At 51.6% G+C, this 21,092-nt stretch overlaps 1 protein-coding gene and 1 long non-coding RNA gene across 3 annotated transcripts in view; one reads left to right on the top strand and one right to left on the bottom strand.

Moving 5' to 3' along the window:
• Positions 1–21,092, bottom strand: part of SDK2 (sidekick cell adhesion molecule 2) — a 312,130-nt gene that overhangs the window by 170,826 nt on the left and 120,212 nt on the right. For both annotated transcript variants that reach the window (XM_050765734.1, XM_050765735.1), the window contains exon 2: positions 5,824–5,983. In XM_050765734.1, coding sequence (XP_050621691.1) covers positions 5,824–5,983 — 160 coding nt within the window. The remainder of the gene's footprint in view (positions 1–5,823; positions 5,984–21,092) is intronic.
• On the top strand, positions 11,973–17,052 carry LOC126939926 (uncharacterized). The gene is made up of 2 exons (XR_007720501.1): positions 11,973–12,080; positions 14,866–17,052. It is a non-coding gene; the product is annotated as an uncharacterized LOC126939926 (long non-coding RNA).

Raw genomic sequence — 21,092 nt, 5'->3', positions numbered from 1 at the left:
GGTTGTCTCCAGCCATGCTGCCCTTGCTGGTGAAATGGATGTAAACTGAAGCTGAATGGATTCAACCTGGGAGATGGCTCCTGGAGAGGAGGGAGCTGAGAATAGTCAGATGAGAGAGGCTCCAGCACTAACACAAGAGGGCCTGACCTCTATGGCTTTTATGTGAGTTGCACACACACCTTCCTGCTGTACTCAGACAGGCTTGTGACTAACTGACTAACTGTTAACCTGCAAACAAGACTGTATGGGAATCATACACACACAAACACATACATGCATGTGCGTACACACACACACACACACACACACACACATTGTAGCAGACACATTAGACTCCATACATTAGACTCTATATATCCAAATAAGTTTTGTGTTCTTCCTCCCCCCACCACCTGTCCCCAGCACACGCCCCAGGAATCACTTTGGGAAGCTGCGTGCCTGTTCCAGGGGAGGGGTAGGTCGTGGGGCCAGTGTCCACACCTTGAGGAGGGTCTCCCATGCAGTATCCTCCTGCTCACATGAGAGAAAGGATCTCATTTCTTTAGAGTCAGATTTTGCTTTGTTTCCTTGCTGTGCTCCCAGCTCTTAGAGCCGCCTCATTTCTTAAACTGGGAATTCAAGGCTAGTTTCAAAATGGATCAAGATTTGTCACCAACAAGCGGCTCTCACAGCTCTTGTCTAAAAGGAGTTCTGCACAGGTGTACAGAGCCCCAGGTGGCCACTCAGAGGAGACAAGCTACCTACACACGTGATTTTCTGGGGGGGTTTGTTATCAGATCTGTCCCATGATCTTGTCGAGACAGACACCTTGAATAGTCCTAACAGGTATCATTCAGGTCACATCTATTGCACCAGGGTGGGCTTGACCTATAGAATCCCAGGTATTCCTTACAATAATTCTCTGATGTAGGCATTACTGTGCCTGATTCCAAGGAGAGAAAACAAAATCAGGGTGGCTAACCACTTCTGCCTCAGGTGACAGAACTAGCAGGGACAGGGTCATATTCATGCAGGCCTGACTTCAACATCTATGTTCTTTTCACTCTGACCCCAATGATGGATGTGGACCCACATATTTGTGCCACAGTCACACGTACTCAGAAGGGTACACAGTACTTCATGTAGCACATGTACACACACACACACACACACACACACACACACACACACACACACACACAAACCCAGACCCATTTGGCTACAGAACCCACCAAGAATAAAGACTTTCAGAGATTGAACATGAATGTAAACTTTCCTCCCTTTGGAAACATAGTTAAATTTATGGCAGCACTTCTAATCTTATTTTCTCTCAACTTGCTGAGTAAATTTAGCCATTTTCCTGCCTGAAAATTGGATATTATCATCTTACTCAGAGCCTGGGGTTTGTAAAATATGGGGAAGTCCTCAGTATCCAGCAGTGGTTGGACAGCCGTGGGCTATGAAGCTGGACAGGCTCCTATGGAATGCAGTTTTCAGTATGCATTTATTTAAAAGGTGAACCTGGAACATTTTGTTGAGCCCAGAACAAGGAAATGTTCAGAATCTAATGGGGATATGTTCAAAGAACCCATGCTCCGGCTTGAAGGAGCTCCATCGGCCAAATTTAGGTTGAGTATGGAAATGAACAATGACATGGGTGGATCAAAGCACATTGAATAAAAAAACATAATGCATGAGTTTATACTGATGCTAAATTACTTTAAAGGGGGTCAGAAAAGAAAGCTGTTTACAAACGAATGCCACCTAATATAAGTAAAAGGAATACAAGAATATCTCCTTATCACAACCACCATAGTAATAACTGATTCGGGTAAGACTCATCAATGGATACCAAACCACTGGGTGGGAGGATCCTGGGAAGGAGATTATTCACATAGTCCCAAGTTATCACTCTATAGGCCACTCATCAACAACAAAGTGAAGAAGATACGTCAACCTTTTGACAATGGAGAAATCTGGTGGACATCACCTTGACCAGTTCACCAAACCTAACATCACCAATAATGGGGCAAATTGTCATCAGGTGCCTTCTCCTGTGGAGCATCAAGGACACATACCTACAAATATGGTTCCCAAAAGGCTTAACAAGAGTTGAATCATGAGGATATAACTGGACAAACCCACACTGAGAGAAATTCTGCAAAGCTGGCTGGACTCTCAGAAGTGCCAAAGCCATGTAAGGTAAGAAAGAAACAATAAGGAATAGTTCTAGATTTAAGGTGTATCAAGACTCATGGCAACTAAAGGCCACGTGTGGTCTCCAATTAGGTCCAGCACTGAACAAGAACCACAATCATGGCCATGAAGGACACTGGGATAAAGGTACGTCTATCGGAACAAATGGAAAAACTTGAATATAGGCTGCATTTTAGATAGCGGTATTGTATCAGTGTTAAATTTCCCAACTGTGAAAATTGTGTCATGTGTGGTTCTTCAGGCAAATGCCTTGCTCTTAGGAAATATTACTTACGAATGAAGTGACAGGATGTCTACAGCAAATCCTTAAATAGCTCATCAGAAAAGGTACATGTGTATATGTGTGTAGGGAGACAGTAAGAGAGCGCACATGAGCGAAATGTTAGCAATCGTGATGGCACCCGTATGAAGGTGTTTACAGTACTAATGATTTTACTAAGATTTGAAAAAAAATCAAGATTAAAAGAAAGAAGAAAAAAGCACCTGCTATGAGCCAGGGACACAGGTGGCTTCTATCTATCCACCACCCTTTTCCATTCTTGTGTTAACAACTTTCACCCTTCTTCCCTATCACATGGCTGTAGTGTGGGGGCTGCCAATCCTGGTGTCTCAAGCTCTGGAGTAGACATATGATGCCAGCCTGGCCAAGCAGCGTGCTCCATGCTGTTGCCCACCACGACTGGTCAGGGATGGTCTGAGCTGGGCCAATCAGAATCCTTCCCTGGGACTTTCTAAGTGAAACTTCCAGAGAAGTTCTTTCTACTCAGAAATCAGGCAGCTATAGCCTGTGAGCCCTGAACTTCTCAGTGTCACTCATGACTTAATGAAGTATGAACCCAGAGGTGGGCACAGCTGAGTGACTTGGAGGGAAGAGGGCCTGGCCGTATCAAACTCTTGGTTCTAAGTCCTGAGGTGGAAGCTCTGACTTCAGTTCTGTGGTGCACTTGTGGTCTCCTCTGTAAATAATGAGAAGGCAAAAAAGGTGTTAGGGGACACGTAAGGCCATACTTTGTGGACAGTCACAAAGGACAGAGGAGATGGAGCTCTGTATGTGTGTGCGTGTGTGAGAAAGAGAGAGAGAGGGTGGGGGGGACAAAGGGGGAGAGAGAGAGAGAGAAAGAGAGAGAGAGAGAGATTAAGAACACATGCATTATCAGGACAGGTTTTCTAAAAGAGAAGGAATTTGAGCTGGGCCTTGCAGGAGAAAGAAGTTTCCAAAAAGGGGAAATAATCCCGTGGAGGGGAGAGGACAGTTTGGACAAAGTCCAAGAAGAGGGAGTTTGTAGGGAACCGTCCTGAGACCTGTGGTGGCCTGATCTGGTGGGAGTGGCAGGAGGTGAGACTATGCCATCAGGAGCAGATCAGGAAGAGTTCTAAGGCCCTTCTAAGGAGTGCAGACCTTGCTTCCGGGGCAGGCACAGCAAGTTTTTAATTGAAGGAAAATCCTGATCAGACCTGCATTCAGGCACAGCATTGCCCCCAGGCCACCAGAGCCAACACTCTTGGGGGTGAGGAGGCAAAGGAATGAGTTTCCCAAGTGCACACTCATCTATTTCCCCTGAATAACTTCCACCCAACATAGCTATACAATGGAGTATCTGCATTCTCCCTATTGCTTTGTTTTCTAGAATTTGCAGAGCACAGTTAGCAGAACGATTGCTTAGGATACGCATTAAGGAAGCAATTGCAACAATCCTTCTTCAATGAGAGGCAGTGTGGTGGATGGTAAAAAATTCCCACTCTGCTGTCAGACAATTTAGGTTTGAAGACCAGCTCAACCATCTGACTTTAGGTGATTTCTTTAACTTCTCTGAGCCTCAGTGTGTTTATCTGCAAAATGGGGGAAATAACTGAAACTACTCATAGGATTGTGGACAGGATTAAATGAGATAATCCCAGAGGGACATCATAATGTCTGCCATATAATACATTCTTTTTCATTGTCTATGATGGCTATCATCATTGTCGTCATCATCATCATTATGACCCTCATCATCAATAGCAGGACCTCATCATCATCATCACCACCGATAGCTGGACCCTGTCCACTCCTTGAATGCCTGCAGGGATGAGAGCTGTTTTCAAAGGCAGCCCATTCCATCTGGTCCTTCCACTGAGCTGGAACCTGCTTCTGTGTACCACCCACCCTTGCATCCTAGCAGTGCCAGGGCCCCAGAAGAGTGGCTCTGAACCAGATAAGGAACCAACTCTCCTCCTCCCCTCCTCCTGGATCCTGCCTCCAGCTCCCTGCCGGAAGAATTCAGGGGCAGGCTAGGCCCAGCACCACTTGCACGCACGGTATGCCATCCCATGCTCTTGGTAACCCACTTGCGTGTGTCCAGCGTCTAAGAAGATGCAGGGGCTCTTCACAGAGACGGTCACAACTTCCTGGGGGTGCTAGGTGGTGGCCAGGAGAGGCTCTGACCCCCAACTGAAAGCCACAGCAGGGACTGCTCAGGGAGACCCTTCTGGTCTCCTTGTAGCTTCCTGGAGAACCGGAGGCCCAGAGTGGCCAGCCCTGCAGAACCTCTTGCTTGCCCATCCAGCTCTCCCCTCTGCAGGAGGGATGGGGGTGCCCTGTCCTGGGCTTTCTTTTGCCAATGTGGCCACACTACACCAGCCTGTGCAGTCCAGGGTTAAGGCAGAAAGACTGGGGTGAGGAGTCACTCCAAACTCTGGCCTCCGCACTCCCTAAAGGAAAGGATGGTTCGCCAGAAGGACAGATGGAGCAATTATACCCCCTCCCCTTATTTGCATTCCTGTCCCCCGTGGCAGATTTGTATCAACATCACCAGGGCAAGACAATCTTGTTTCCCCAACACAACTGATTATGCACATCAGGCCCTGGGATTAATCACCAGCCACAGGGTTGGAGCCAATAAAACAGGCAGAGATGGGAGGATAAGAGCAGAAAGGAGGGAGTGCCTGCCCCAGTCTGTGGCTGTGAGGAAAGGCTGGAGGCCAGGGTGGCCTGGGCGAGGGGCTGCTTCCCTGCTGGCAGCAAAGCCACTCTTACTGAGACCCTGTTCTCTGTCCCGGCTCTTCTTTCTCCCCTCCTGGCAGTGTCCCAGCAGGGAAAGGCCAGTCAGGCCCAAGAGCTCCATTGCATGGGCACAGATAGGAAGTGAAGATAAGCCCAAGAGGCCCTGGGAGGACCATCTCTGTGTCCCACCGGAATTGCCCACAGATAGAAGATGTCCCCTCCTTCACTGATCCCAGGTCGCTGCAGACTCCACCCCTCCATTGGACCCAGGCCCCTCAACAAGAGTCCCCTGGACATGGCAGGGTTCGAGAGAGTGAGGAGGGGGCCGCAGTTACAGCCACAGCCACAGCTGCTGTTAGTGAGTCCCTGTGCCCAACGCCACCTCTGCTCCTACGCACCGTGGTTCAGACCATCCTGCCCGGCAGCGCCCCTGGTCCGCAACCCAGCCATCCTCTGCAGGGATCAGTAGGGTGGAGCCATCTCACCTCGGGGCAGGGCTGCCTTTGCCACTCACTTCCAGAACTCCAGGCTCCCAGGAGCCCCGGGCCCCACACAGTCACACACACCCCCTCCCCACCACGCCCTCTTCAAGGCAGGGCAGTGGCCCTGGCAGCCAGGAGGAAGGGCGGGGAGGCGCAGTTTACCTGTATTCCAGGGAGAACTTGGTCAGCTCCCTGCTGTTGTGCAGCCACTTGAACTCCAGCGGCCAGCTGCCCTCGGCCATGCATGTAAGCACCAGGCGGTTTCCTTCCAGGTGCACCTGTGTCCGTACAGGCTCCGTCTTGAAATACGGGGACACGTCATCTGCAGAAACAGGGAGACAAAGTCGTCAGTGGTCACCTGCTCGCCCATGTGACCTGGTCGTTTAGTATCCTAAGGCCCCTAGGCAGATGGAGCAGGTGCAGCCAGGTAATCTGCCCAAGGTCCCGTGGCTGGGAGGGACGTGAACCTGGGTCAGTCTGACTCCAAGGCTTGGCGGAGTCCCCGACATCTGCCAACCAGAGCCCTGCCTCCTTCCTCCCCAGACCACGCTGGGCTATTGCTCTGCTGCCAGCCCACACTCCAGCACCTTCTATCACTTCCCTCCCAGCATGCACATCCACTCCATCCGCTCTGCTCGTGGGTTGTCCCTCCAGGGCAGGAGGCAAGGGGGCACTTTCTGTGGCTCAGCCAAAGGGAATATCAGTGTCACAAGGAGAATATGGAGGTGGGTTGACATAAGTCATAGGGGGTCCTGCTCCCCAAGGCTGGGGGAAGCCCTCAAAGGCATCAATCACAGAGTCCATCCAGCAGGGTCCCGTGACCACTGGCTGCCTGCACCTTCCGTCCTGGGCCCTGGGCCAGACTGCCTCTACCTCCCCATTCACTCCAGGATGGCTGCCTGCTTGCCCAGGTGGTGGGTGAGGGGCAGAATAGCTGCTTCCCCCTCTCTGCAGTCACCCTCATCCTCTGAGCTGACTCAGCCCCGCAGACCTCCCTGCCCCACCACAGTTCTCTCGACAGAGACAGTGAACTTCGCCCCGGACTCCACAAGGCTGCTCAGCTGGCTGCTCCGGATGGAAATGGGGCCTCTGCCCTTCTGGCCAGTGCAGGAGAGGGTGGACGTAAGTGTACACAAGGGAACTGATGGAACAATGGGGCAGACGGAGGAAAGGGGAGGGGCTCTAATCCATCATGGAGATACCTGCCTTTTTGTGGATAGGGTGGGGCCGGGAGGCAGGAGCCAGCATCTGGTAACAATATCCATAAAGATGACAGCACCTGCTACGTTCCAGGCTGTTCTAGGGGCTCTACCATATGCTCGTCTTATCTTCACAGCAACCTCATGACTAGACAGGATTACAATCTACATTTTGGAGAGGGGACACCAAGGCCTCGAGAGGTTAGAAACCTGCCCAAGGTCACATAACTGGGCGGGAGGTGCTCAGTCCCGCAGACAGCTTCAGAGCTGGAGCAACACCTCCCTCCGTGAAGCCAGAACCAGGGCCGGAGGAGAGGACAGATATCAGGGAAGAACCTGCAGATGCCCAGAGCTTGTGCCAATGAGCCTTGCATTTGACCGATTCGAGGGAGTGGGTTCTAGAAAGCACCACTCAACAGCTCACCTAGTGAGCACCTACTACGTGCCAAGGGCTTGAGGCAGCAGCTGGCGGGGAGTCCAGGCTTGCCAGCCCAACTCCATGCATCTTCCGGTGTGACCACACTGTGCCCAGAGGGGTGGGATGTAATTAAAGCTGCACAGGCTGCTGTTGTCAGGGCAGGCCCTGGGCACCCCGACCTTCAGGCCAGTGGTGGGGGGTCTGTCATCTACAGACCTATGTTCACTCTACCACTTCCCAGCGGCGTGCGGTGGACAAGCGTTCATTTATCTGAGTCTCTATTTCTCCATCAGTGGACACAGGAAAAGAAATAGCTACCTTCATGTCTAAGGATGGAAGGAAACAGTGATGGTGAAAATGCTGGCTCCATGCTTGGCCCAGAGTAGATGTTCTGTCAATATTCTTTCCTTCCTGAACCCTAAAGTACAGTGTCCCCTCCAGGGAAGGGGCTCCACCACCCTCAGTGCTGGCTGATGCCCTAGGCCCATCTTGGTCAGACAGTTAACTTTCCCCTGTGAGCCTGGAGGGTGGAAAATACCAGACAGCTTTCTTTTGGTTTAAGAAATGGAACAAACCAGGCTGGCCATGGTGGCTCATGCCTGTAAGCCCAGTGCTTTGGGAGGCCGAGGTGGGAGGATCGCTTGAGGCCAGTTCAATACCAGCTTGGGTGACATGGTGAGACTCCCTCTTTACCAAAAAAAAAAAAAAAAAAGAAAGAAAGCTGGGAGGCTGAGGTGGGTGGATTGCCTGAGCTCAGGAGTAACACGGTGCCTGGGCAATACGGTGAAATCCCATCTTTACTAAAATACAAAAGAAATTAGCTGGGCATGGTGGCGAGCACCTATACACCTATAGTTCCAGCTACTTGGGAGGCTGAGGCAGGAGAATGGCGTGAACCCAGGAGGCGGAGGTTGCAGTGAGCCAAGATTGCACCACTGCACTCCAGCCTGGGCAACAGAGTGAGACTCCATCTCTACAAAAAAAAAAAAGGAAAGAAAGAAAGAAAAAGTAAAAGAAATGGAACAAACCAACAAAAGAAGAGGAAGGGGCTAGGCAGGGGGCAGTTTATAGCTGGAAGGGAGCGGACCCAGGTGATAGCAGGCTGTGGCTGGGTACAGCGGGCTTTCTCCTGCACCCCAGGCTGGAGCATAAGGAAGGCCCGGAGCCTGGGACCTGGGGCTATCCTCTGACCATCAGATGTGCCCAGTACTGGACGTCCTGGTCTTTGGTCAGGTTGAGCCCTTGTTTCCAGGCCTCATTGGGTTCAGGTAGAGATTCACAACTTAACAGAAGCCATCATGTACATGTGGGGCCCCAGTCAGCTGGCCCTGCTGCACAGCACCCCCACACCTTGCACCCCCCAGGCCCGAGGGCTCAGTCTTATTAATATGGAATCTGCGGTGGGTTGGGAGGCTTTTCCTTCAACTCCCAGCCTGGCTGCTACTAACCCTTACTGTGGGGACCACCAGAGGGCAAACCTGAGGGTGGCCTCAGGGTGGCTCAGAGTGCAGGTGCTGGCAGGAGGCTGCCTTCAACTGCTCCCTCTACGTTTGTCTGACTGCTGATGTTTCATTTTTTTTTTTTTAAGAGACAGGGTGTCGCTCTGTCGCCCAGGCCGCAGTGCAATGGCATGATCTTGGCTCACTGCAGCCTCAACCTCTGTGGCTCAGGTGATCCCTCTACCTCAGCCTCCTGAGTAGCTGAGATCACAGGCATGCACCAGCAGTTAACTTTTGTATTTTTAGTAGAGATGCAGTTTCGCCATGCTGGCCAGGCTGGTCTCGAACTCCTGACCTCAAATGATCCACCTGCCTTGGCCTCCCAAATTGCTGGGATTACAGGCGTGAGCCACCATGCCTGGCTTGCTAATGTTTCAATCACGCATCTCTCCCTGCTCATTCATGCGCATCTTTCCATTGCTCTTAACAAGCGTCAGGTGAATACAGCATCTTAAAAACAGTTGAGAAGATTGCTTCTTTCTGGGTATGGACTTGGAGGTGTGACTACCACTGCTGGTCCCTTCCAGGGGCGCTTGTGCCTCCAGGGTCTTTGGCCACCTCTGGTCAGGTGGTGAGGAGGTTGGAGAGGCTGGTGGGCACCCATTTGCCAAGGAAAAAGACCCACTGCCCGCTGCCCTCCTGGCAGCAGCCAGCTCTGCTCTCAGCTTAACAAATGGGCACATTCTTATTTCAAAGGCGCATTCATATTCTCCAGTAGCTTTCAAGAGCCCTTTGAATCGCGCTTTTAAAAACCCTCTGTTCATTGCTGTCATCACTCGTTTGTTTTAAAACAATAACGATCCAGCCCCTGGGTGATTAAATCCCTTCCATGTGGGGCTGACTCAGAGCCAGAACAGTCAGAAGGGCTGGGCAGTGTGTGTGTCTGCATGCACACATGTGCATATGTGTGAGCACACACACACTGCGCCCAGACGCCCTCGCCTCTGTAAACCTGCTCACTGGGCAATTTCCTCCCAGGTCTGCGTTTGCCAGTTCATTCTTCAAGCGCTCCCGGGGGTGCCAGCCTGCAGCAGAATGACTTTTGCTTGGATGGGTTGATTCCAGAGGCTGCTGGAGATAATGACTCTGGGGAGGAAGAGAGGAAAAGGGAGGCCTTTCCCTGAGAATCTGCTGGGTACCAGGCCACCCTGGGCTGGGGGCCCCACATTCTCCGCCTCCTGTTGTCCTTACAAGGCTCCTCTCCCCAAGCTCCTGTGGGGGAGTCACCCCCTCCCGAAAGACCCTCTGCCCTCTGGATACAGGGATCCTTGGAGGGACGCCCTACCTAGGACTCAGAGCAGTGACAGCTGATTTTCCTCCAGGACCTGCCTTGTCTGAAAGCAAGAGATGGCAGGAGGCTGGCAGGGTGTGTGCTGTAGGAAGAATGACAGACTGAGGGGAAGATGCTGCTGGGATAACAGAACGTGTGGATGTGTCTATGTGTGCACATGTATGTGTGTGTGTGCGCGCAGGTGTGTCTGCATGTATGTCCATGTGTGGACGTTCACATATCTGTGAATGTCAATGTGTCAGTGCACATCTGTGTGTGCAAGCCTGTGTGTTCAAGTATGTGTGTCTGTGGTCTATTTCTGTGTGCACATATCTGTGTGTGTGTGTATGCATTTATGTGCAGGGATGGATTTCTGTGCTGTGAATGCTCAGGAGGGTAACACAAATCAGTGACCTTGGGAAAGTCACTTAACCTCTTTGTACCTCATTTTCCTTAGCTATAAATTGGGGATATGTTTGCTTTGAAGATTAAATACATTAATAAATATATAGCACTTAGAACTGAATCTGGCATCTGCTAGGAGGGGTGGCTATTAATACTATTGATCATATATAAAGATGGACAGATTAGCCCAGAGAGAAGAGCTCATATCTTGTTGGCAGCTGCCAGTGGCTCCCCTAGCCTTAGTACTAGGATGGTACAGTATACAACCTATGCAACTGTATGCAACAGCCCTTTTAGCCACTCTCCCTGTGGAAAAAAGGATAATTGAGAAGGAAGGAGGATTGTGGATAGAAAGAATCAACGTTATAAAGATGTCATTCTCTTAAACTTTTCACTTCAAACACACACACATACACACATGAAGGAATTTTTTTTAAGTAGACAAAGTGATTCTAAAGTTCACATAAAAACAACAACCGTGAAAGAATAGCCAAACAAATTCTGAAAAAGTATAGCAAACAGAGGAAACCAGCATAGACATTTAACTACATTACAAAGCTGCAATAATTAAAACAGTGCCTTCTTATAAAATAGACTGATGAAGAAATTGTCTGGGAGTCTAGAAATAGACCCAAATACATATGAGGAAATTTAATGTATGATGAAAGTAGAATTTCAAATCAGTGGGTAACAGACCAATTATTCAATAAATGGTTTTGAAACAGCTAGGGAACCATTTGGGGAAAAAAATAAAGTTGAATCTCTTTCTGGCACTTTTACCTCAAAATAAATGCTAGAAAGATCAATGTTTTAAACATAAAAAATGAAATTCTAAAAGACCTAGAAAAAAGATCAGAGATTTAAAAATATACAGTCTTGGCAAAGCAAAGTACTTGCCAAGTACTTTCTAAGTACTATGCAAGCTCCAAAAGGTCATAAAACAGATTGATACCTTCAACTACACAGAAATTCTGCCTGGAAAAAAGAAAAAACCTCATAAACAAAAAGAAGTGACAAATGACAAACTGGGGAAAGATATTTGCAACTCTTATCATGGGCAAAGAGCTAATTTTCCTGATATAGAAAAGTTCCCACAAATCAATAAGAAAAAGATTAACAAACCAATAGAAAAATGGGCAAAGGATATGAAGTTCGCAGAAAAGAATTACAAATGCCCCTGGAACTCACACAAAGATGCTCAGCCTCATGATAAGAGAAAGGAAAACTAAAATTCAATAAGATACCATTTTTTCCCCATCACATCGGCCAAGATGTAAAAGTGTGATATTCTGGGCTGGTGAATTTGTAGAGCAACAGGCACCCTCGCAGACAGCTTTGCGGGACTGTAGCTTGGTACGCCCTCTACGGAGAGCAATTTGGCAATGCTATCAAAGCTAAAAATGCACACATCCTCCAATTCGCCAACTCTTCAAGGAATTCACCCTCCGCAGACTCACTTGTGCATGTGTGAAATGACAGCACTTCAGAGTCTCTTGGTTTGTAATAGCAAAAGCTTGGAAATGGCCTGAATGCCTATCAAGAGGGCACTGGTTAAAGAAACGATTGTCCCTCCAAACAACAGAATTCTGTGCAGCAGACGGCGTCTGAGCGATCTTTGAGAACTACTGGTAGATGACAAAAACGAGAATAGGGCGGATAAGCTCAGGCATGGAATAGGGTGGATAATCTGCTACCGTTTACATAGAAGCTTTTCTTCTTCAAGTATAAAAATCAATTTGCTTGTATTGGCACAGGCTTTTTCTAGTGGCTCCATGAAAAACGGACCCCAGTGACACTTGAGGGAGATCTGGGTGCCCAGGGACTTGGGTTGGGGGACTAGCTTTTCACTCTATACCTTTGTGTAACATTTATATTGTGGACCACGGGTATGAATTACTTATCTATGATCAGATACATATGTGCATATGTGTATGTAAGTGTGCAGGGTGGGCCGTTCACAGGGTGATCCCATTGATGACAGGGAAGAGGACAGACCCTCTGTGTGTCATTTAGGCATGTCACATGGCTCAGGGGTCCCGGACCACCAGAGCCTGAGCTGCTTAAATGAAGAGCTGGCCTTCAGAGGCCAGCAAGAGGCCTCAGCCTGGGGCTTCCTTGTAATTTCCCATAACAGGTCAAGGGGCGCTGATTGCCATCTTCCCTTGATATTTGCACTAAATACCCCCATTGTGCTCCCTAGGCTCCAGGCTAAATGGCCCCATACAGAAGCCAATCTCAACTTCAACTTTTCCCCTCCTCTGCAAAATAATGTCATCCTTCTCTGGAGTCCCCAGGCTGTGTCCATCTCACTGTTCAGGGGATTTGACTTCCCAGCCAGCCCAGCCCTGGGAACTGCACCTCCCATGGAGCCATTCTGCTGGGAATGGGTCAGTGGGTGGAGGAAGCGGGTGATGGCTTCTACCGGCCACCTGATTGGCCAAGTGATGTCCATCTACCCTCCAGAACAAGCTGCAGGGAGTACCAAGCCTGGACGCACTCCCTTCCCAGCTCTGAAACATGCAGAAACCTCTTTCTTTTTGCGGCTTCTTCTCAGGCCTGGAATAAGGGCTCAGTCATCATGAGCTTCCCTGGAGTGCTTGGGAACAGGGTGGGAGCTGGGATTTCTACACTCGCAAACGTTTTCCCCACCATCTCCTAGTCTTGGCCCAATGCCATGTCCTGGATTGATTACCACGGCCTCCTAATGGGTGCCAGGGGTAGAAACCTGTGGTCCTTACCCTTGGCGGGCCACAGACCTGAGCAGGACAAACCCTGGGTCAGAGGGAGCAGGGGCTCAGGGTGGGCTCCTCACTTTTCTCCAAACTTCTAGTCTTGCTGCTGCCTTTATTCCATACTAGCCATGGAACTTTCTATCCACGAAGCACTTTATGTCCATCATCTCAGTTAAGAGGCCTGAGTTCATCTCAAGGAAACCACTATCATTGTCCCCATTTTACACAGGAGAAAACCGACGCTCAGAAAGGTTCTGTAATGGGACTCTGCCACATTGACATAAACCCAGATCTGGCAGGTTCCAGAGCTCTGGATCTTTCTACCATTAGCATAAGACTTCCCAAAGCTGTCTCACCCTTCATACCCCAACCTGTAGCACCAGGGGTGGTGAGCGGGATGCGGAACATTCAAGGAGGGTGGTGGCCTCTCTCAGGGAACTGGTTTCCACTCCACAAGCAGAGGCCATGCAGCATTCCTACTCCAGCCTGAGATGTCACGGCCCCAGAGCCAGATCCTGGGGTGAGGGCGAGACAGGCGGCCCAGCTGGGAATGAGTCCTGGAAATTAGCTAGAAGGATAAGGTCGCAGAATATCCCAGGAGAGACTGGTCTGCCCAGAGGGTGAGGGTTTCAGATGGATGAGCTAAGAAAGTGCGGGGAGAGAAGCTTGGGAATGGAGGTCAAACAGCACAGAAGACGAATGCAGACAGGCGTGGGAGCCGAGTAAAATGAGGCAGAGGCCAGAGCCTTGGAGGCTTCTTGGGAAGAAGGGGCTAAGCTGGGGGAGCCCACCCCGCAGCCCTGCTCCCAAGGAACCACCTTTTCAAGAATCTGGCTTGAAGATCCCAGTGGGAGAAGATAAATTGGGTTTACATCCCATTTCCATGCTAACTAAAGTTTGACCTCATGTAGATTCACCTCCTGGGCCTTACCTGTCGCATCAGTGAAACAGATGGAAACCCCTGCCCCCGAGGCTGCAGGAGGATCAAATGAGCTAATGTGTGTGAGGTTGGAGCCACAGTGCTTGAAGCCTCCGGGGTACCCCTTTCTGCCACACAAACCATTGGGGGTGGTCACATAGGGAGGAGATGGGGAAAGAGGGGCAGGGCTGTTACGATCATCCCAGCTGCTGTTTCCTTCTTCTCAGAACCATCCCCCCTAAGCAGCCCACAGTCTCTTGAAGGTCTGACATCTGAGGCTTCCAAATTCAGCCCCCTCAAGGCCATTCCAAGCTGGCTCAAAAATTGGGTCTTGCCTGGGATGGCTCATAAGGTTTTGAGCAGGGTCAGGACCGGTAGAGACAGCTGGAGCCTGGGGAGGGGTTGCAAACGCCCGCATGGACTGGTCCCACAACGTTGGTCAAACCCAGGTGGGAGACGGTACTGGACAGAGTGCTGAGGGCCCAGGAGGAGGCTGCTGTGGTCCTGTCCAGCCCCTGCCCTCCAAAAGAAATGTCTGCACGCCATACGCCGCAGCAGGCGGGGCAGGGACTCTCTAGCTGCCTATAAAGGCTGCAGGGCCCAGGGCTCCCTTCCCTCTCCCAGCCCCATGCCTGGCAAGGCCTCCTGCTCCTGCCTCCCCAGCCAGGGCCCCACGGCACCCTAGCCCCCTTCCCTTGGATTCCCTCCTCCTTCCTTCTCCCACAAATGAGATGCTAATTTATGCCCCTCCCTGTCTCCTAGCAGATGCCTGGCCCAGCTCCGGCCCCGGTGCTGCCTGCATGCCAAGTGCTTCATTAGCCAGGAAAGAAGACTCTTGCCCTCCTTCGTCTAATCCTCGCCAGTGACCTTCAGGAGCCAGGCACCTTTTGACGTCGGGGGCCTGGGACGGTGCAATCATCAATTACGCCGCGGCCTCCGCAGCTGTTCCCGAATGGATTTCTTGCTCAGAGAAGCGTGTTCGAAAAGCATCTAATGGAACGGATCATCAATTTGTTTGAATACACATCTAATCTGATTAGGGGGGCACTGGCCACCAGGGCAGCTAGTACAACTGAGCCTTGACATGGCCTCAGGGAATCGTAAGTGGGATGGCGGGGCCAGCCTGGGGAAGGAGGGTTGTGTGCCCTGGGCCTGCCCCCGAGCCCTCCTTGAGCTCAGCCCATGGTACGTTCAGCCAAAAAAGTCACAGAGAAAAGCAGAACACGTCACACAGATGCCAGGAGAGCTGGGCCCATGCCTCCTGTTTTTCTATAGCCCTGGCACTGGGCACAGAGCCTGGGACAAAGAAGATGCTTGGGAAATATGTGGCGAATGAATGACAATAAGACCCAACATGGAAGCCAAGGGATGTTAATAAAGTCATCTCCGGGACAAGACTAGGTGATACCTGTATTGGGTTGAATATGTCTCCCCCAAATTCATGTCCTTCCCAGAACCTCAGAATGTGACCTGATTTGGAAATCGAGTCTTTGGAGATGTAGTTTGTTAAGATGAGGTCACGCTGGAGTAGGATGGGCCTTCCGTGACTGGTATCTTTGTAGGAGGAGAAGAAACCTAGGGACAGAGACTCACAAGGAGAAGACAGGAGCCAAGTAAGGGACTGAAGGAGCCAAGAGGCAGGGACTGAAGCGATGCATCTACTAGCCAGAGAACACCAAGGACTGCCGGGAGCCACCAGGTAGGCCTAGGACGGGGGCGGGACGGAGCTTCCCGTTGAGCCTGCAGAAGGAGCATACTCCTGTCACCTTGATTTCAGACTTCTGGCCTCCAGAACTGTGAGAGAATAGATTTCTGTTGTTTAAAGCCACCCAGCTTATAGTACTTTGTCATGGCAGCCCCAGGAAACTCACACGATGCCTACAGGAAGCTTTGTCCATCATTCCACAGAAGGCAGCCTGGCAGAGAACCTGAAGGGAGCCCGAGCCCTGCCTCGCTGGACGTAGCTGGTCCTTCCCAGACACACCACGTGCGCCTTGCCCCAGGGCCTTTGCTAGTGCCGCTCTCTTCCCTGGGGAGCCCTTTCTTTCCTTCTTTACCAGGGAAACGTCGGTGTTCAATCCATGTTAGTTCCTGTCCAGCACCCCTTCAAAGCTGTAACGCTTCTCCAGATGTCCTCCTTGGACTCCTGAGATCGCCTCCCTCCCAGCATGCTTGGTGATTCCCATGCTACGTCCCCCACTGCTGGGCACACTGGGGCTCCCTCATCTCCCTAGCCCCAGAGCCTGGCAATGGCCTGGCATACAGAAGAGCCCAGATCCATGATAAAGTAGGCAAGCGAACTTGCTGTGGACCAGCAGGTTCCCTCCCCTCTTGGGAGCAGACCAGACTGGAGATCACAAAGTTCCCTTCCAGCCCTGACATTATAAGAGCCGAGTAGCTCTCTGGGGGATGACCTTACTGGGCCCTGGAATGGGACCACCTGGGTTCAAACCCAGTGGACTCTGCCACCCACAAGCTGTGTGTCCCTGGGCATCACTCTGTAATTCTGCTGCACCTCTCCTAAAAAACAGCGATAGCAGTGTCTACCTCACAGGCCTATGGAAAGGGGTAAGGGCTTCGACCAGTGCCTGGTACAGAGAAAGAGCCCTTGAAAAGGAGGCTGTTATTATTTCTCATCTTGGCTTGGTGTAGCCTCTGCAAGCCCATCTCATAGCCGGGGCCTCCTGTTTGAACCACACAGGTAAACAGGGCCAAAGCACCTCCAAGCTTGCATGGAAAAAAAGATGGTTTTCATTTCCAATAGGGTTATTTTGCAATTAACAGAGGGGAAGGGAGCTCTTTCTTACATTTCCCTTGGAGGGTTCAGAGATTAAACTTATACCATTGATTAGAATGTTTTGGCCTCACGGTTCTATTATCATTTTAGTGTGCTCAGATTCATTTGCGCTATAAAAGCGGTGATAATAAAATGTTCACAAACTCCTGGAATTCCTCCCAAGCCCGATGGTGCTACGTGGACCACAATCCTCTTCCCCTCAGTGACCCCGAGGCAGGACAGCATGCTTGGAGCAATTCTCCAATTTTACAGCTGAGACTTGAGACCTCCTAGAAATTGATCAATGGCCTGGCCGGCCTGGGTGGCTTCATGAGACTTGGCTCTGCCTCACCTCTGTCACTCTTCTCACAGGTGACTTTCTCCACCATGCAGGTACCACTCTTCTGCCCATCCCCTAAGCCTGTGGACTCTGGTGACAGAGAGCCACTGGCTTCCCACAGGTCCGCAGGAGCCCAGAGCAAGGACTTATAGGACCAGGGATGCTTCCCAGAACCCACAGCCCGGGGGTCTCCAATGTCTACCTCCTTGGTCAATGATGGTGCCACCAGATGCAGGGCACAGAAGGCTGTGCCATGAGGAAGGGACCAGCACCCCAGAGATCTGGCTGGCATGCTTCCCAGGGGCAGCCACTGCTCCTCCTCTTGCCCACCCTTGGAGAAGGGCCATCATCTAAAAGGAGGGAGAGATGGAGGTGGGGGGAAGATGGGAGTTAGGGGTGGTGGCTCTGACTTAACACCAGCCTTGGTTTCTCAATATTGAATGAAGAGGGCTGAGCTGGACAGCGGGTGTCCTTAGGGGCTTGACCTCACCACCCCCAGATGGGGCCTTTCTGCCCAATTTCAGGGGCTTCTCCTCAATTTCCTGGCTTCAGGTCAAGGCTGCTCAGCCCAGGGACAAGAAAGAAAGGTGGGTATTTTTTAAAGGCCGACTCCACACTGAGCTCCTCATGTTTATCCATTTAATTCTCCCAGCTTCCTTAGGGGAGTGCTGTGAGGACTCCCCTTTTATTTCTCTCATCAGAAGCTCAGAGGAGAGAGGTACCCAGTCACATGTGTGTCAGTGGCTGAGCTGGGTTTTGAACCCACAGCTGCCTGCCTCCATGCAAGTCCTCTGACTTCCCCTCCATCCAGGCTGTGTTTGGAGCCCAGGAACGGATTCCGAAGCTGGGCCCCGCAAGGAAGGAAAACAAAGCGCGAGTCGCTCTCCGCACGGAGGCTGAGAGATGGAGCCCCCGCTGAAGAAGAACACACATTCATCAGGCTGGTGACCCCGGTGTACCGGCGCTTTGTGGCGTGTAACAAAGACTGCCGAGCAGAAAATTGGAGTTCAATTTGCCGTCCATCCTGTGCGCAGTGCTCAGCCCATTCTAGTCCCTGGCAGGCACCTCTGTGTTTTATCATAAATAACAACACCACGCAGCTCTATGGCCCTTTCCGCAGTTACAGTCCCCGAGCAATTTACAAGCCAGATTATACACAGAAGCCTGCACATGCCAGCCGGCCGGCACATACCACACACATGCGGCCTCCTCCCCAGTCACTCCCAGGGGCCCACGGCCACCCTGGTGTCACCCACCTGGGGCTGCACCCAATCGGGAGGGAAGCAGGCCCTCGTCCACCCCTGGATGCTGGGCTCTGCTCCTGCCCCGGTCACCTTCCTTATCCCTTTTACTGGCTCTCATGGTTGGCAGAGAACCCATGAGGTCTGGTGGCCCTCTGCCCCTTGCTGGGCCAAGGTTAAGGCCACTGCCCCTCTCTTTCCTTCCATTTTAGAAGGAGCTTCTGGACCCCCTCCCTTCTGATCAGCAGTGGCCTTTTGTCTCTATCACAGGGAGCCCCGTCTCTCCTCAGAACTTACTGGTGTGGTGGGGGACACAAAAGCAGCAACAGAGACCCACAAGTTCAACCTCTCACTTCACAGATGAGACCCCCGGGGCTCAGAGGGGTGCAGCAGCTCCCCTGGGGACTCTGCATCAGCTGCTGAGCTGAGACCAAAGCTCAGGACCGCCAGCGTCCAGTCCACTACACAGCGGAGCCCTGTGGAGGGAGGTCCACAAAAGTCTAGGGCAGACTGGGCGGCTCCCTCTGAGCATCTAGAAACTTCCCCAGAGACAGGAGCTTCAGGCAGGGCCTGGAGGGGCTCCAGCCACAGCTCCTTCCTCCTCTTGCCATCAAGCTAAGTAAGAGGTCAACTATTGTATGATGCCATTTATACGAGATATCCAGAGTAGGAAGATCCATAGAGACAGGGCTCAGATTGGTGACTGGCAGGTGGTTGGGAGAAAGGGGAATGGAGAGTGACTGTTAGCGGGTACAGGTTTCCTTCTGGGGTGATGAAACTGCTCTGGAACTCAGTGGCGGTTGTACATCATTGTGAATGTAGTAAGTGCCACTGAATAACTCACTGTAGCCTTGCCCTCCCAGGCTCAAGTGAGCCTCCCACTTCAGCCTCCTGAGTAGCTGGAACCACAGGCGCGTGCCACCACGCTCGGCTAATTTTTTGTATTTTTAGTAAAGATGAGGTTTCAACATGTTGCCCAGGCTGGTCTCGAACTCTTAGACTCAAGCAATCTACCCACCTTGGCCTCCCAAAGTGCTGGGATTAAGGCATGAGTCCAGTCTTAAAATGGCTAATTTTGTGTCATGCAAATCTTACCTTCAGCAAAAAAAAAATAAAAAAACATACAATGGTTGCCAGGTGGTGCGTGCCCTCCTACTTCCCCTCCTGTCCCTGTCAGCCCCATGCAGTCCTTGGGAAGAAGACTGTAAAGCAACTCCAGGTGCTGCGCTCCTTCCTGTGCTAAGCCATCATCTGGCTCCTGCCTTCCTGCCTCCCGCCCTTGCCCTGCCTGTACTCAGGAGCTTCTCGCATGTGTGGGCTCAGGCGCTGGGTCTCCTCTGGGTTCTAGAGGGTGGGGATGCGTTTCCAGTCACTCTCAAGTTTGCAGGCCATTTGCAATGGCAGACAGCCTTGGCTTTGCTAGTGGATGGGAGTTGCGGGGGGCGGGGATGAGCCCCACCTCCGCATTTACAGACTGCTTGAGACAGAGTCAACACCTGTTTTCTGAGCCACAGTCTCCTGGTGTGCACCAGGGAGTCCTGTGACACCTCCCTTGCTGGGTTTTGTTAGGATTCAATGCCATAGAACCGGAGAAAAACCCGGGGGACACCATGCCTGGCTGAGGGCTTGGCATACAGAGATCACACGAACCAGGCAGGTGCCAGGCCTCATGCTGGTGCGTCCAGTGTATTTTCTTATTTGCACCACACAGCAATGCTGTGCACTCAGAACTATCACAGTCTCACTTTACAGAGGACGGCACTGAGGCTTGAAGAGTTGAGTGACTCCCAAGGTTACATAATGGAAGGTTCATTTTCTTGCTCCTTCCACAAGCCCAGTGTCATCAAAGACCAACCCAGAGTGTGCAACTCTGAGCGCCCCAGAGAGAGAAGGCAGGCCTTAGCTCTGGTGGAGTTCCAGGGTGGCTGGATGGGCTGCCCCAAAGGCAGGGAGGAGTGACGCTGTGCCGACCCATGCCCCAGGCTGCAGCCACCTCTGCTGCCCACCTCATCCTGGCCTGGCTGCCTTTGCTCATGTGCTGGCGGCAGGTGGCATTCCCAGACAATAGCCTGGCCCGCCTGCTTGGGGAAGCAGAGGAGTCTGCTGAAGGGGGGCCGTTGGTGGTGGGGAGGGACAGGAGGCAGGCCCCCACATTCCAGGGGACTGTATTCATTATCCTTGCCTGGGAACCAGCCGGGGTTCTCTGCCGCCTCTGCTCTTCTGCTCTGAAAACGCATAGCCCATCTGTGGTACAGGAAAGGTAGCTAAACCGACATCTGCCGGAGAAGGTGATGGTATCTGGACTCTGCTACCATCTCCTGATGGTTATCCACCCAGGGAGGTCAGCAGCTCCCCTTGCTTCTCTTGCTCAATGTCATGTCCCCAGATCTAATCAGCACCACCCCACCCACCCCCGCTCCTCTCTGGAGGAACCCGGGGCCAGCAGCTGATACCAGGCAAGAGGAGAGAGACAGAAACAAGAGGAGACAGACAGAAACACAAGGAAATTCACACTAATGAGAGAGCAGGCTGGGCTCACCCTGAGCATCTCCGTGGTGCCCAGGTTCACATTCAAATGGAGTTTGTGTCTCTGTCTCTGGTCCCCAGCTCCTCTTGCAGGTGGGATGAGGGG

Source organism: Macaca thibetana, chromosome 16 (genome assembly GCF_024542745.1).
Source record: "Macaca thibetana thibetana isolate TM-01 chromosome 16, ASM2454274v1, whole genome shotgun sequence".
Lineage (NCBI taxonomy): Eukaryota > Metazoa > Chordata > Mammalia > Primates > Cercopithecidae > Macaca > Macaca thibetana.
This window is presented reverse-complemented; position numbering and strand designations above follow the sequence as displayed.